The following is a 15,952-nucleotide window of genomic DNA, read 5'->3' on the forward strand; positions in this document are numbered from 1 at the left end:
TCTCCCCCTGGGCCCATCTGTCCCGACTCCTGAGGGCAGCACCCAGCCACTTCTGCACTTCTGGGCGCACGCCAATGTCCATGCCAACTGAATCACTTCCGCTAGTCACTCTGAGGTCATGTGCCCTTTACCCTGACATCTGTTCTGGGAGAGCAAGCTCAGTTCTTGCTGTCATTACAGAACTGCACCCAGAGCCACTCACCTTCTTGCATATTATTCCCCTACAACAATAGCCATTAATTTAGAAGACAAAAACCCAGGATTTATGTCTCTTTGGCAGGAAAGGAGGAACAGAAGGTAAGTAACTGGCCTAACTGGCCTTCAGCCTCTCTTCGTGCTGTCAGACTGTCCTGCCACGCCAGGGGCACACCAGGAAGCCACGGGGGCCCCAGCCCCTGCCAAAGCACCCACAGGCCCCAGGCCTGGGCACCTGCCCTGGCAGGCAGCCCCTGCCCTACACGCGCGATTCGGCCCAGGAGCGCAGCCAGACGCCACCCTTGAACACACGGCGGCAGCCATCTACCCACGGTGGTGGGCAGAAGCCAATCTTTTATGAGGTGACAGATAGTTCAGCCTTGTCTAGACTCCCTAGAGGAAAAAACTTTCCATTAATTGCAATGTAGAAAAGATATCCATGTAGAGAGAATGCCTGGTGACACTGGGAGCTCATAAATCCAGAACACGGAGGACGATGGAGTCCTGAGCTGCCAGCAAGCTGAGGAGGGTGTCACGTGGAGGGGCACCTCGGGGTGGAGGGGGCCGGCAGGAACTGCAGGGCAGTGAGCATCCTGGCAGCCCTCCTGTGGGCCCCAAGGTTCACTCATGCCCCGGGCCACACGGACGAGGCTCCCTCAGCTCCAGTTGCTAGTGCCCCCTGCCCCGCTCCCATCCCTGGTCCCTTACGGGGGGAGGCAGGGGCTGGAACAGGACAGGGGCCCCGTGGCCCCAGGAGACAGGCAGCTGCAGGCCACCCGGCACAGACCTAACTCTATCGGCAGCGTAACCACCTCGTCTACTAAAGGCTGCCCAGGGACGGACCACAGGCCAGGCTGTGACTGGCAGGACAAGGCCTTCATCAGAAATTACACATGCAGTTGTTAGGCTGAGGGCCACTTTTTCTTCATTTTTTTCTCTTCACTGACTGTGATTTATCCTGTACCTTTCGTCTGAAATCACGTCATCTGAGTTTGCTTTGTTTCTCTTTGAAATCACAACAGCTAGCATGGTTCGAGTGCGAGGCACTCGGCATCATTCAGCACTCCCTCTGCAAGTCACCTGAGATTGTCCCAGGGGCCCCAGGGGCCCACTGCCTCCCTCAGAAAGCTCCTGTCTCAAGCACCCTCACCCCTGTTCATAACAAGGTCTGTGAAGACCTGAGCTACAACGCCCCCCACCCAGATCCCATCCTCGCCACACAGACCAGGGAAGCACCGTGACCGTGGGCACATCAGGACGGGACCTCTGAGGGTGACTCCGAAAATATTTTTCCACTTGACTGCCATTGTAATGAGCACTCGGCTGATGAGACATCGCCGAGGACAAGTCAAGGGGAAAGGGATCCCGTTCCCAACACAGTAGGATGCGTGCTGCAGGGCTCCTAACCTGCATCGGATGCCTGTGGTGATTGCTCAAAGCTGCACGGAGCCATCTCCAAGCTTCTGCTCTCAGGCTGCTAAGAGACATCACCACTAATGGCTTTCCTATCACCTTTTCCAAGCAGGTGTTTTCAAAGCTAACAATGTGGCCCCCTAAGAGGGTACGAGTTAGGCACCAGTTCATCTGACTTGACACCCAGCCTGGGGGCAAGCTGGGAGCAAGCACTCGCCCCTACTGCCTTCTCCACGCCCAGTGCCCGCCTGACACAGTCTCAACTAAAAACAAATTCCAAGAGGAATCTTCTAAAGGACCTCACGTCTCAAGCACCTCACCAAAATCAGCCCACAGCAACAGTACAATCCCAAGGGAATATGCCTCCTGCACGTCTGCACACACCCCACCAAGGAAGGCACCAGAACAGGTTGCTCTGGCCACCGCCAGACCTGTCACTGACCAGGCCCTATTCACCAGAGCTACTTGGGGCCCGGGCTCAGAAAAGTAACAGAGGCCAGAGCTGGTGGGGAGTCCCCCAAGGCAAAGCAGGAAGAGCCAGCAGGTCACCAAAATCAAGGGTCAAGAGCCAGAAGGGGCCAAGCCAGGAATCAGAAGACTCAGCCGGCCAGCCAGTGGCCTAAGGGGGTATGTGGCCCTGTGCCAGCACCTGCCCAGCTCTTTCCCCCAAGGCCAGGGCAGGGAGGCCACAGGGCAGTGCCGCTGGAGCTTCCTGCCACCTGCCAAAGGAAGCTGAGCTTGAGGCTGGAAGCCACCCTCCAGCATCTACACCGCTGCCTGCGCCACAGGCCCAGCAGGACACTCTAGGCCTGCGCTGCCTGCCTGCGGGGTGCAAGGTGGGCGCACCAGGGAGGCGGGGCTGCCCAGCCCGGGAGTCAGGACGTTCTTCCTACGAGGTTTCTGAAGGGCTGGGTCAGGAGACAGAAGCTCCCCAGGACTGTGACATGGAGGACGTCAGCAATTCAGTGTTACCCTCCAAAGTCAAGTGTCCCCAGAGCACCCTGCCCCGTGACTGTCTGCTCTGACCCCGTGCATGGCCAGAACAAGGCCGGCACCGCACATGGATTTTCTCGACGTGATAGGATCGCTACTGCTTCGTGCACGCGTGTCTACACCCGCCCTTCGACGGCACAGTGCCAAGGACAGAGACCACCCTGGGGCCTTGGGCGTCCACAGGCACCTCTTCAGGGGGTCACAGCCCCCACAACTGTCTGCCAGGTGCTTTACTAACAGCCGTGGCAGGAAAGGCGGAAACCAGACAGTCATTTGCAGAGGGCGACCAGCGGGAGCAACACGGTGCGGAAGGAGCAGACACGGCGGGGAGAGATCTGTCACAGCACATTAACTCAAGATTAAATACAGGGCCGTCAGTGTGCGTGGATATCATCTGCCAAAGGACAATAAAGGCAGGATGCCCCCTGCGTGTGGGTACATTCAGAAAACACGGAACGCTCTGAAACGGCTCTCACGCTGAATATGCACTGGATCTTATTAGCTATTAAAGTTCTGTTAACTTTCCTGATATGCTTGTCTTTGTTAGAGTTGGATTCATTAAAAGTAGTTCAAACTTTAAACTCTTCCCAAAGTATCTTTTCAACAGATCAATTTATACTCAGCAACAGTAATAAAACAGTTGCTACTATCTGTTACCACCAGGGCTGAAAAAATGCAAACGTGACAGGCATTCTCGGTTCTCCTGTCAAACCTCAGACACCTGAGCACCAAGGAAGGTTTCTCCTAAAATACTCAAAAGATATTCCTGCACAGAAGGGCCCCGGGAAGGACTGGAGAGGGCCCCGTCTTCACTCTGCACACCTGCCGCACCCTCCCCGGGCCTCCAGGACAGAACCCTGCCAGCCACACGGGTGCTCCGAGAGCTGAGCCACTCTGCATTTTAAGAAAACAAAAATGTGGCAGTGCTCATGAGGACTTAGAAAAATCTGATTTCAGAAATCTGAAAATGTTCTAGCCACACGACTTCACAGCACACAAAGCACCATGGAGATCATTTATGTTGGAGGAGCAACAACATTCACCATTCTGCCGAGAGGACAGTGGGGCTCACAACCCTGGAAACCCAGGAGAACGTGGCCAGAAAAAAGTCTTCAAGGCACAAGCGTTTGCAATGTGACCCAAGGAACACTGGCCCCATGTGAATTCTAACACCTGATCAGTGACGCCAAGGAAGAGCCCCTCACAAATCCAAAAGGTGCATTAAAAAGCGGCCACTGATCACACAGAACATACACTGGGCAAGCCAAGACGGCCACTGATGATTTCTCACAACACTAATTAATAATGTAGAGCTCCCTTCAAGTAAGCAAGGAGGCCGTGTGTAGTGTGTGAATTACTTGCCATTCACCTCCTGCAAATGAGACGATTTATGCCCCAATTTCTGTGCTCAAGGCAGGGTTTGATAGGTTAGCAAAGGCACAGATGTCTCACGACACTCAAAACTGAAGGATGGAAAAGAACCAACACTTTCAAACCAAACATCACAGTGTCACTACTACCAGACCAAATATCCAACCCAACAGACACACTACACGTCAAAGCATCGTGAAGCATCCAGGGGCCAGTCAGAAAGAAGCATTTGTCAAATTCAGGAGCAACCAGACCTCCCTTCTGGCAGTGCCGTCCAAGAGACGGCCACTGGCCTGCTCCTGCCAGGCCCTGGAAGAAGCCACCCTCAACGACTCAGTTTCCTTGAGACACAGTCCCTTAATACCAGGAGTTTGACAAATAAAATCCACCACATTAAGAGAATAAGAAGGCAAAACCATATTCTCGTATCAGATGATGGGGGAGACGACTTGATAAACCTCAACAACCATTTACGACTCTAACAGCACGAGCAAGGGACCATCCCTCACATGAAGACAGCATCCATGATGCTAACAGTCAGTATCCTGAGTGAGCGCAACATGAACAGGCCTCTGTTATGATCAGAAATGACACCGGGATGCCTGCCTCCCTGCTGTACTCAGGGCTGTGGAAGAAGTCTTAGCCAGCAAAACAAAGCAAATTAAAAAAAAAAAAAAGTATTAAAATACGAAAAAAAAAAAAAAACCCTCCTATTATTCACAAGTAACATGATTACCTTCCTTAAAACCTCAACCACATCTACACAAAATATGAGAAATGATCAAAGAGGTTAGTAAAATGCACTCACAGAAGTCAACAGCCTTTCTAAAAACTATCAATACAAGAGAAGAAAGAAAACTGTTTAAAAATAAAAGATCCAGAGAACTAAAGAAATGCAAAAACAAACATGTGAATTCTCTCCAACTAATGGGCAGATTCAATGTGATTTCTGGGATTTTTATGATACTAACGAGCTAATTTTACTTATATGAATGGCCTGAAAACAAGAACCAGGCAAAGGCAGCCTGGCCTGCAGGACAGCAAGACCATGGAACCAGAAAGAAGAAGCCAGCATGGAGACAAATAGACAGACCAACCGGTGGAATGGATGAGAGCCCAGACACGTATGGAATCCTATGGGTAGGGACATAACCGCTAACCCACATGAGGATCATGTTCAGAATCCACACCAAACTCCACACACCTGAAGTCAATTCCAAACAGATTATGGCCCTAAATGCAAGAAGCAAAACTTTAAAACTCTTGGAAAAAAGATGAAGTCTTTTTTGAAATCATGAGATTGAAAAGAATGTCTTAAGATGCAAAAAGGTAGGGCGCCATGGTGGCTCAGTCAGTTAAGTGGCTAACTCTCAGTTTAGGCTCAAGCCCTGAGAGGGTGGGGAGATCAAGCCCTGTGTTGGGCTCCAAACTTAGCAAAGAGTTTGCTTGAGTTTTTCTCTCCCTCTGCTCCTCCCCCACTACACACACATGTTCTGTCTCTCTCTCTCCCCCCCACCAAATAAATAAATCTTGCAAACAAAAAAATAGGAAAAAAGGCATAATCATAAAGGAGAAGATTGTGCAACTGGCCAGGGTAAATTAAGGTCTCCTCTCAAATACAAATCCAAACCACAATGAGACCCCACCTCACACCAGTGAGAATGGGGAAAATTAACAAGATCAGAAACAACAAATGCTGGAGAGGATGTGGAGAAAGGGGAACCCTCTTGCACTGTTGGTGGGAATGTGAACTGGTGTAGTCACTCTGGAAAACTGTGTGGAGGTTCCCCAAGAAGTTAAAATAGATCTGCCCTACGACCCAGCAATCGCACTTCTAGGTATTTACCCCAAAGACACAGATGTAGTGAAACACCGGGACACCTGCACCCCAATGTTCACAGCAGCAATGTCCACAATAGCCAAACTGTGGAAGGAGCCATGATGTCCTTCGACAGATGAATGGATACAGAAGACGTGGTCTACATATACAATGGAATATTAGCCATCAGAAAGGACAAATACCCACCATTTGCTTTGACGTGGAGGGACATGGAGGGTGTTATGCTGAGTGAAGTAAGTCCATCGGAGAAGGACAATCATCATATGGTCTCACTCATATGTGGAATATAAGAAACAGTGAAAAGGATTATAAGGGAAAAGACAGAAACTGAGTGGGAAAAATTAGAGAGGGAGACAAACCATGAGCAACCCCTAACTCTGGGAAACACACAAAGGGTTGTGGAAGGGGAGGTGGGAGGATGAGGTGACTGAGTGAGGGGCACATCATGATGGGATGAGCGCTGGATGTTCTACTATATGGCGGCAAACTGGATTTAAATGAAGAAGAAGAAAGAAGAAAGAAGAAGAAGAAGATCTCTTCTCCAACAGAGCGAAAAGCAACCCACCACTTGAAGGGAGACGCAAATATCCATACATACCCAGAACAGAGAACTCCTTTAAACCAACAGGTGAAACTAACAACCACAACAGAGAAATATGGAGCAAAAGCATTTCACAAGAAACACAAATGGCCAAGAAACCTATGAAGAAATACTTCACTTTATCTGCACTCAAGGAAATGAAAGTTAGCAGCCCCAGGGGACACCACTTCATGTCCCCACCCAGTGCCGGGGGAGGTCCTCAGCCTGACAATCCCAGCACTGAGCATGCTCCCCAGTACCACCACCCAAGTGTCACCCTGCGCCAGGCCCCGGGGCCAAGCCCCACACACGCCCTGAGGAGACTCTCTACACGCACACTGGGCTCACACAGGAATGTGCACAGAGACATCCTGAGAAAACTCAAAGGAGTGAAAACGGCCTGAAAGCTCAAGCGACATGGGACTGGAGGGATCAACACACAGACCAAGCAGTGGAATGCTACACGGCACAGAAAAATGAACTCCCACCTCAGGCCATCAATGTGTAACCCTTAAAGCCAAACACTGTAACATAAAGAGATAAAGAGCAACCACAAGTAGATTTAGAATAATCCCATTAAAAAATAAAAATAAAAACTAAAAAAAAAGCAAAACACATATTACCCATATAAACACATGGTAAAACGATCCAGAAAAGCAAGAAAATAGTCAACCAAAATACAAGAGAACGGTCACTTGTAAATGGTCACTTGCTGGGAGACAGGGAGGTGTCTGGGGAGGGACCTTCACAGACTCTAGCCTCTGCTCTCTCTTCAGCTAACAGTGGGCATCTGTACACTAATTTTTAGTTGTCTCTTTGAATTTGGACATCTATGGTACAGAAATCCTTCTGCGCTGATATATTTTATCATAAAAACAGAGACAGAAAAGGAAAGATCTATGCATGGGACTCCCAGAAATACATACCAGCAGAGTTTAGTGAACTGATTATCTATCAAAATGCTTCCTAGGCTCTCACAAATGCATCCCCACCTCTGGGGAGGGACAGGTTTGATTATGAGCCCAAACAAAGAGACAAAGACTAAGAAGTGGCAGACAGGTGGAACACAAGCACGACCAACGCTCCAGGCTGCGAGGACCCTCCAGTGCCATGGCTCACGCGAAAGGACACGGGAGGAGTGTCACCCATTCGGGCACCGTGCCACCTGCCAGGCACCACTGTGGGACCGCGGGAGGCCCAGGCCCGGCCCTCGCAGAGTCTGACAAGACAGAGCCAGGCCCTCGGCCAGGGCCAGAAGCCTGGCAGATGGTTCACAATCCACAGACTCGCTGATTCGACCCCACAGACCCCTGCCTGGCAGCAGGGGTGGAAGACAACAGCATGAAGGCCGCTGCCCTTCCAAGGGTGGTCCAATGGGACAGAGACTCTGAATGGGCTAGAGCAGGAAACAATGGGTGCTGCCCCGGCCGCCATGGCAGGAACATGTGGGGCCGACCTGGCGGTTCAGGCTGCCCACGCATCTCTGCACAAAAGCTCTGGTGAGAAAATCAGTCTAAAGGAAGAGCAGAGTCTCGGGCAAGGGCCCACTCTGAGCGTGCCCTGTGCTCTGCCGCTCTCTGCCTCCTAGCAAATGTCCATCCTTCAAGGCCACCGAAAACCCATCACACTAATTCTAGAAACTGCACATAAACAATGTGGCTTAAAAAGCCTGCATGTTTCATTATCCTCTGTATCTGTTTAAATGTAATGAGACATCACTTCTGCATGGCTAATTGGAAAAAGCATCTTATTTCCCTAATATGTGAAACTGCTCTAAGGAGCAGATAACCAGAGGGCAGATAATGTAATAACCACGGAGGCAAAGTCACTCGGTAGATGATGACTTTCTCAGCAGAAAAGCCCCAACAGCTATATTTGAATATGGTTTTTCTAATAAACCCACTGCACCCACCAGAGTAGCCATAGGGCCACAGGTCAGATTTTGTATTTTTAAAAGTATTAGATCGAGTTTGTTCAATAATGGACAGGAGATTAAAACAACAATCAAAAGCCAAAGAGCCAAAAAGTTAGGAATTTTACTTTCAAACAACGAAGTTGGATAAAAATATTAATTACCAATTTCAACAAACTCTCCTAAATCCCATGAGGTTCTAGGAGATGCTCTAGGCACCTACCCAGGACACAGACAGGGCCCCAGCTTGCTCTCGGGGAGCAAACAGGTAGAGTGAGTCACGTTACACTCAAGAAGTCAACACAATCCAAGAGGAAGAGCCATGAAACAAGCAAAGGGTGCACGGAATGGGAGAGCATCGTCGAGGACTGCACCTCTGACACGGCAACCTTCCCGGTAAAACCCAAAGCCCCAAAGGGAACCAGACACTCAGAAGTCACAGGTAAGAGAAAGAGGAATCCTGTGCGCTGTTCAGTCGACAAGGCCTGGCAGGCAGCCACTCTGTGTCACACGCTGCCTGAGGCACTGGAGCTAGAAGGTCTGCTGTACTCCTGGGGTCCATTGGGTCTCGGGGAGGGGCGGAGGCGGTGTCCTCCTGACAAAGGTCACTGGCTCTAGCTGTGCCTCTGCTTTCTGGCTGTGAGTGGATGGGCACTGGCCGTCAGGCCCTACTACTCCCTCCACCCTACTCGTTTCAAAATCTTCCTATCAGCAGTTAAACAAGTCCTGAGGCCTCCAAATCTAGCTGGGCTTCCATAAAAAAAGAATTTTCAGGCTCAGCTAGCCAGGGAACAAGCAAGCTAAAGGTTCCAAAAGCAATTAAAGAGTGAGCAAAAATGGAACACACACTTGATCAAACAAGATCTACACATGGCAAATCAGCATCTGTAAAGCTCACCATCGTTAGTCATCATGGGACTGCAAACTGCAACTCTGTAAGATACCATCACACACTCACTACAAATAGCTAAAATTAAGAAGACTGGCAATACCAAGTACTGACAAGGATGTGGAGCAAGAACCCCCATGCCCTGCTGGCGGGAGTGCAGACTGGAACAGCTGCTTTGGAAATCAGTTTGTCGGTTCCTCATAACGTATATAAACATACACTTAGTGTAGAGCCTCCTTACTCCTAGGTACTCGGCAGAGAGGGGTAAACAGGTGCCTTCATTAGAGCTCTACATGAATCAGTTTTGTGATGACCCACACTTACTTGGAAAGAGCCCAGGATTCATCAACTGGCGAATGGGTAAGCCCACTGAGGTATACACCAGACAGCAGAGTCCTACTTAGCAACAACGTGACAATGTGGACGGGTGTCTGAGCCCCAAGGGAAGCCAGCCCCAAAAGTCTGAAATTCGTGTGATTCCATCAGTATGAAATTCTTAAAAAGCAAAACTCTAAAGACAGAAAGTGGATCAGTAGTTAACAGGGCACAGGGTAGGGATGGGAGGCTGACAGCAAGGGAACTTCCCAGGGTAATGGAATGTTCTACATCACAATTCAAGTGGTTGTCACATTCCTACACACAGGTATCAAACTAACCTAACTGTATGCTGAGAATAGGTGAACTTTATTGTAATCCACTAGACCTCAACGAAGCCCCAGGAGGGAGAGACAGGGAGCAAGGGGACGAGCAGACAGAGCAGAACCGGGCAACACTGCTGAATGAATAAAGGAACATGTGGACAGACGCGGGGACATGCTAAAACCCTTCCTCCCAAGCAGTCATCAGAAGTCCCAGGCTTCAGGGATGCACACAGACCAACTACAATCAGAATTACATTTTCCCACTTCACTCGACAAAGTTCTGAACTGCGGGATATGCGAAGTGCTGCGAGCAACTTCTACAAAACAGCTGGAGACAGACAGGCACATCCTTCTGTGTGTGTCTTCTCCTTCCTGCTGGTCAAATACAAATGTGATGCCGAGAGCTGGAGCAGGTCCACTGGGGCCACTATGGGGAAGCCTAGAAGAGAGGAGTGACCGCCTCACTGCCAGCGAGCTCATGCCTGGGACAGGGACAAACATCCACCCGGTCAGGCAATGTACTGCCTGTTGCAGAGAGCCCTGAGCCGAGCCTCCACGGTGCCAGGAGCTAGAACCTGGTTTACCTACTGACAATCATAAGACCATACATTTCCTAGAGTCTCCTGCTTGTCACTTCTCACCCCACACACCCAGAGCTGTGCCCAAATGGTGCTCTCAGTCACACGGCAGCCCACACGAGCCTCACGTCCTTCCTGGGAGCCCAGCAGCCCCTCAGCACGTGCTGCCCTGCTAAGCGGGGGCCTGGGCAGGGTCTGCAGCTCCCAGGGAAGCACAGGAGAGCAGAGTGAGAATTTGTTCAGCAGAGAGACCAGCAGGGAAGAGGCGCCTCAAACCAATGGGACCAGGATCCCAGGGCATCACACACAAGCAGACCAATCAATACCCACTGGCAGGGACTGCATCCCTGCTCTGAAACTCAGAGCCTGCAAGCTCGGCTCTACAAAAGATGTGTCAAGTGGCAGGAAAAATATAAAAAAGAAATAAAACAAAGGTCTGTGGCTGACTCTATCTTCTATTTTTAAAAAAAGTGAAAAAGAGGTTAACAATATATTATCTCTTTGTTTTCCAGATACAGTAAATACAACTATTAAAAAAGACAATCAAACAGAAGTGTCTCAAAATGACTACTTCTGTGGAAAACTAATTTTCTCCTTTTGTGTTCTACAATCTAGAAGTGCTTTTGCTTTCACAATCCAGGAAATTTGTTCAACAAACTTACTAAATGTACAAGAGATAGTGAAGTTTAAAAGTGCATTTACAGGAGCACTCAAGATGCAAAACAAGTATTTCAAACAGTAAAAAAAAAAATTCAATTTTAAAGAGATATTGCTTACAATAACAACAAAATATGATAACTAAGAATAAATCTAATAAGGGACATATTTTTTTTTTATGGAGCACATTTTAAAACTACACTGAAAGGCACGACAAACGGCCTAGGATATGGAGGACCCACGTGTTCGCGACAACGGAGACTGGGTTTCATGAATGTGTCCATCCTCCCAAACTGGTCTCCAGATGCGGTGCAGCTCCCAGCACAAAGCCAGCGGACAGTGAACACAAATACAGGGTCGTCTGCCCATGAGGACCAGGTGGGAGCGCACGGGCCTGAGGCCCCCACCCGCACAGGGACACTCAGGGTGCCAAATTCACTGGCAGTTGTGGTGTTGAGGGAAGACACCCTGAACTGAGGGACAAGACAGAGAACCTGGAAACGTGTTTGAGCATGAGAAGGACAAACGCCAGAAGGGACGCCTAGGCAGACATGAGGCCGGGCCAGCAGGTCACTGCACGGGCAAGTTCACCAGATTCCTCCCTCACATGGTGAGCGGCTGGCAGGGACAGATGGATGGCACACACCAGGGTGGAGGGCAAAGGTTAAAACTTTCAGAAGAGAATACGGGAGAAGAGCTGCGTGAAGTATGTGTAGGAGAGTTCTTAAGAGACAGGAGAAGTTCAACCACGCTGAAACGAAGACCTTCTGGTATCAACCTCCACCAAGCAGGGAGTCAGCAGCGGCCACAGCGTGGAAGAGGACACGTGTGACAGGCAAACTGACAAAGATTTAGAAACCCTAACACATGAAGATTGGCAGCCAATAAAAAATTAGATCAACAAACCAAAAGAAAAATGGGCAAAAGATGGAAGCAAGCATCTCCCTGGAGAGGGAACACAGGAGCCCATAAATAAAGGTAAAGATGCTCATCGCCACCAGTAACCAGAGAAATGATGGCCATGACAGGAAAGTCCACCAGACGGACAAGAAGTGGAAAGTCCAGGGACCACAGGAACTGGCGGGGACATGGAGCACAGGACTCCAACACTCCACAGGCATAGCCCGCGTGGGAGCATGCTGACACCATCTTGTAGGCTCAACAGGCTCACACCCCACCACACAACCGCTTCACTCCTTCGGCAGTGCCTAGGAGAAACCCTTGTCTGTGGGCACCTGCGTGAACGTCCCTGAAGGTCCTTATTGCAAAATGTGAGACACGACCCAAATGCCAACAACAGGAGAAAGGCTGCAGAAAATGTGCCATATATTTAAACGAGGGGATATTAGACAACCGGACACACAGATTAGGTGAAGCTTAAAAAATAAAGTGGAGGAAAAACACAAGCTGCAGAGGGATGAGGGTACCAGGGAAGGATGTGGCCCGACTGCTGCCTTGATCTGAACTTGCCACAACACCACACAACACATGCCGAGGGCATGAGGAATCACAGAGCCAGGAGGCTGGTCAGGTTCTGGGGGCCCTCCGAGAACAGGGTAAGAACCGTGAGCAGCCCCAGCACCATGGGTCCAATGTGAGTGGAGTTCTCAGTCCTCAGGTGGGGGTGGACACAAGCATATGCTCTAAGGACACACACCTGTACCTTCTATATGCATCCATATGACACACAAAATATTTTAAGAATAAGTTACCCCCAAACCTGCTGTGGGTAAAGCACCCCGACTGCACCAACCATCTCACTAGTCCCGCGGAAACCCACCACTCCAACAGAGGGAAACAACCTCAACAGGAATTTCCAGATCCCAGCTCTTACCTCTGTCACTTTGGGCTGAAGTATCAATGCTTCTGGACTCATTCGAGGGATGTCGATGTGGATCTGGAGACGCAGGAGAAAGATGTATTATTTTACAAAATGGCAAATGTCATCATAAGCATGTGATTAAAACAGCAATACTTAGTAACAGCGATGAATCCGCTCTGGACTTTAACCTGCTCCTGCTCTGGCTGAAAACACAAATTCCTTATGTCGCTGACTTCGGCTCCAGAGGAGGCGGCAGGTTCCACCTGAGTGGGCCTCCCCCAGTCCCAGCGTGGAGGCTTGCCTGGCACCTCCCAACCTAGCAGCTGCTGCCGAGCATTGAGGAAGAGAGCAGCCCTCAGCTATTTAGCAACATAATCCATAGCAATTAGTAAACATTGATTTCCAGCCTCCGACACGGGGAAGCAATTCAGGTGCATCGATAGTGTACAAGTCCTCCGCTGTGACAGCTTCTTCTGGGTGCCCAGGCCACTTTCTTCTCCGCTTCACAGAGCCCATGGGAATCCAGGGCACTTCTCAAAGGAAGCACTTAAACACCTCTGCTGGTGTCGGCTGAGCCCAGCTTGGCCACCGCCTGATGTGAGAGTCATCATGAAGTCCCCATGCTGCAGACGAACGCACACCCCGAAGGTTCAAGCCGCGGCCAAGCAAGAGCATTCAGGGCTTGAGCTGGCATCATAGGCTGGCTCCCAACATCCCACATGAACACCCCCACTGGCCACCCCATCACCCAGGAAAAGGCCCAAGAAGGCTGAAGGAAGACGTGCACACCTTAATGCCAAGTGGGAGTCTACAATTCAGGTTCATTCCCCCGTCTCTGCACATGACCACGAGGATCCTACTGTCCACAAGCCCAGGACAATGTCCTTCCCCTGCCTCACCAGCACTACAGCCTTGGTGACATCACTAAGGCCCTGGGGCCAGCGTCCTTGTCTAGAAGGTGCCTGCCACCTCCCTCCAAGGGTTACTGGTGAAGAGCGCACAGGAGGATACACAGCCTGAGAAGCCCCGCCAACCGCACCATTCCAAGGAGTTGGGGCTGCTTCCCCACTAATGGGCTCCTGCCTGGGGCTCTTCTGTCAGGCGACAACCCAGAAACTAGGATGAGCGGCACCCAGCCTGGCGAGAGAACCAGGAGGGAGCCGGGGGCCGGTGGACTCAGCACTCGGGGAGCACGGACTGTGGGCAGCAGAGAAGGATAGTGGGAAGGAGAATGAGAGGGAAGGAGCCGGAGGAGAGCAGCATGGGAAATAATCAGCCCCAAGCCCTGCGAGTAACACAGGGAGGAACCGAGGGAGATGTGCCTGCGGCCCAGTGTGTGAAGGAGGTCTGCGCACAGCAGTGCTGGAAGGGAGGGGCGCACAGTCCACACTGGGGGCCAGAGGCCCCCAGCCTGATCTCACCTCCTGCACCAGGCTGTCCCCAGAACACTGCTCCCCTGCCATCACACTCTGGCAGGCACACATCTGTCCCCTCTTACAGAAGAGCTGCCTGTCGTGTGTCTGCTGGGTGGATGGGACAACAGGCACCATAACTAATACCCGCCATCGTCTGTGCCAATGGGAGGATGAGGTCCAACCTGAGAGGGGGTGCTGCACAAGGCTGACCCAGACGGCTGTGTGTGCCCCTCTAGGCCGCCTGCTCCCCATGTACAGGACTAGCATGCAGAGGAGACCACAACTCCCAGAGGAGGGAGGACACACTGGATGAATCTTTCATCAGACCAACTCTGTGTGCTCCGGGCATGACGTCTTCCACCAGACACTTAAGCAGATGCCAGAGGACATGAGGGCATGACCGCAGGCCTGCACTCCTGCGGCCTCCTGGTGGTGTGTGACGGCGGGGCAGCCGCCCAGGGTGGGCAAGCAGGGAGACACCAGAGTGCCCGAGCCCCACACCAGACCAGACTCTGCCTGGACAGGGCAGCGTGTCTGAAAGCGTGGCAGCTAGACAGCACGGGGTGCACCTCCAGGAGGCGGGTCTGCTGGCAGCAAAGCAAGCGGGCCAACAGAACTGCCGTGGGCTACGCTTGTCTCAGCTCTGTTAATGTAGAAACATTCTGGGAATTCGTAATAATATGGAGACTTTTTATTACCTATCATAGTAACTGAATAAAGATGCATGTAACCCGTTTTTAATTAACTTTCCCTTATGAAATTCATAATAGAATACAGTTTGGTAAATCTTATAGATAGATGCTAGTGTCATCCTCTGGAAGTCTTTTCATTGAATGAAAATTCATGAGAAACACAGTCAAACCAATACCAAATTGGCCCATTCCCTAAAATTAGTGAGGTGGAAAAATAAATCAGGTAAGCTGATATTTCCCCACCCAAATCCAAGTGCAATCCCTCTCAAATCAGTTTCTCATGCCCTAGGAGCCACCGAGGCGAGGCTGAGAATGAGCCAGAGGCAGAGGGGCCCCGCCGCAGGAGGCAACAGAGGCGGGTTCCTGCCCTTTCCTGGGCCTCACTCTAAAGCAGGACAGTCCTCCTCCCAAGCTCCCGCACCCCATCCACGAAGAAGACATTCTCCCAGAATCCATGAACTTTAAAGGACCTCTGGTTATCAATCAGAGGGAAGGCCTGTCTTCAGTCCTCTCTAACAGATCTATACCAGAATGACAGAGACACGGCTAGCCCACATCTGAGTCAGAAAAATTCAGCAAGGCTCCTTCACCCAGAAGAGGGATTTCCAAAAGGAAGTATTTGGTACTGACATGTCTCAGGAAAGTCAGAGGTTGATTTCATAAACAGAAGGCAGGGCTACCAGCTGAGAACTACCTTTCTGTTTAAATGCAGCACAATAAATCAATGAATGAATGTGTGCATCACCAACCATTCTGAATTCTCACATATAACAAAGACAGAATCACAAAGCTCTCAAAGAGCTATTCTAACAGAAAATTCTGAATGTACTGTGAACTGTAAATCAATTTTAAGTACTTTCCCCATTATACACACCGTCTGTCAATGGACTATTCAAGAAGCCATAATTATACCCATTTTGTATTAAACTAAACAGCAGAAACAATAAAGTGGCC

The 15,952-nt window shown here is 50.3% G+C and overlaps 1 protein-coding gene across 3 annotated transcripts in view; it reads right to left on the minus strand.

The window, feature by feature from the left end:
- The window catches only part of TBC1D22A (TBC1 domain family member 22A), a 334,941-nt gene that overhangs the window by 215,557 nt on the left and 103,432 nt on the right, over positions 1-15,952 (minus strand). For all 3 annotated transcript variants that reach the window (XM_072843502.1, XM_072843501.1, XM_072843500.1), the window contains exon 7: positions 12,904-12,966. In XM_072843502.1, coding sequence (XP_072699603.1) covers positions 12,904-12,966 — 63 coding nt within the window. The remainder of the gene's footprint in view (positions 1-12,903; positions 12,967-15,952) is intronic.

This window comes from Canis lupus, chromosome 11 (assembly GCF_048164855.1).
Source record: "Canis lupus baileyi chromosome 11, mCanLup2.hap1, whole genome shotgun sequence".
In the NCBI taxonomy this organism is placed as follows: domain Eukaryota; kingdom Metazoa; phylum Chordata; class Mammalia; order Carnivora; family Canidae; genus Canis; species Canis lupus.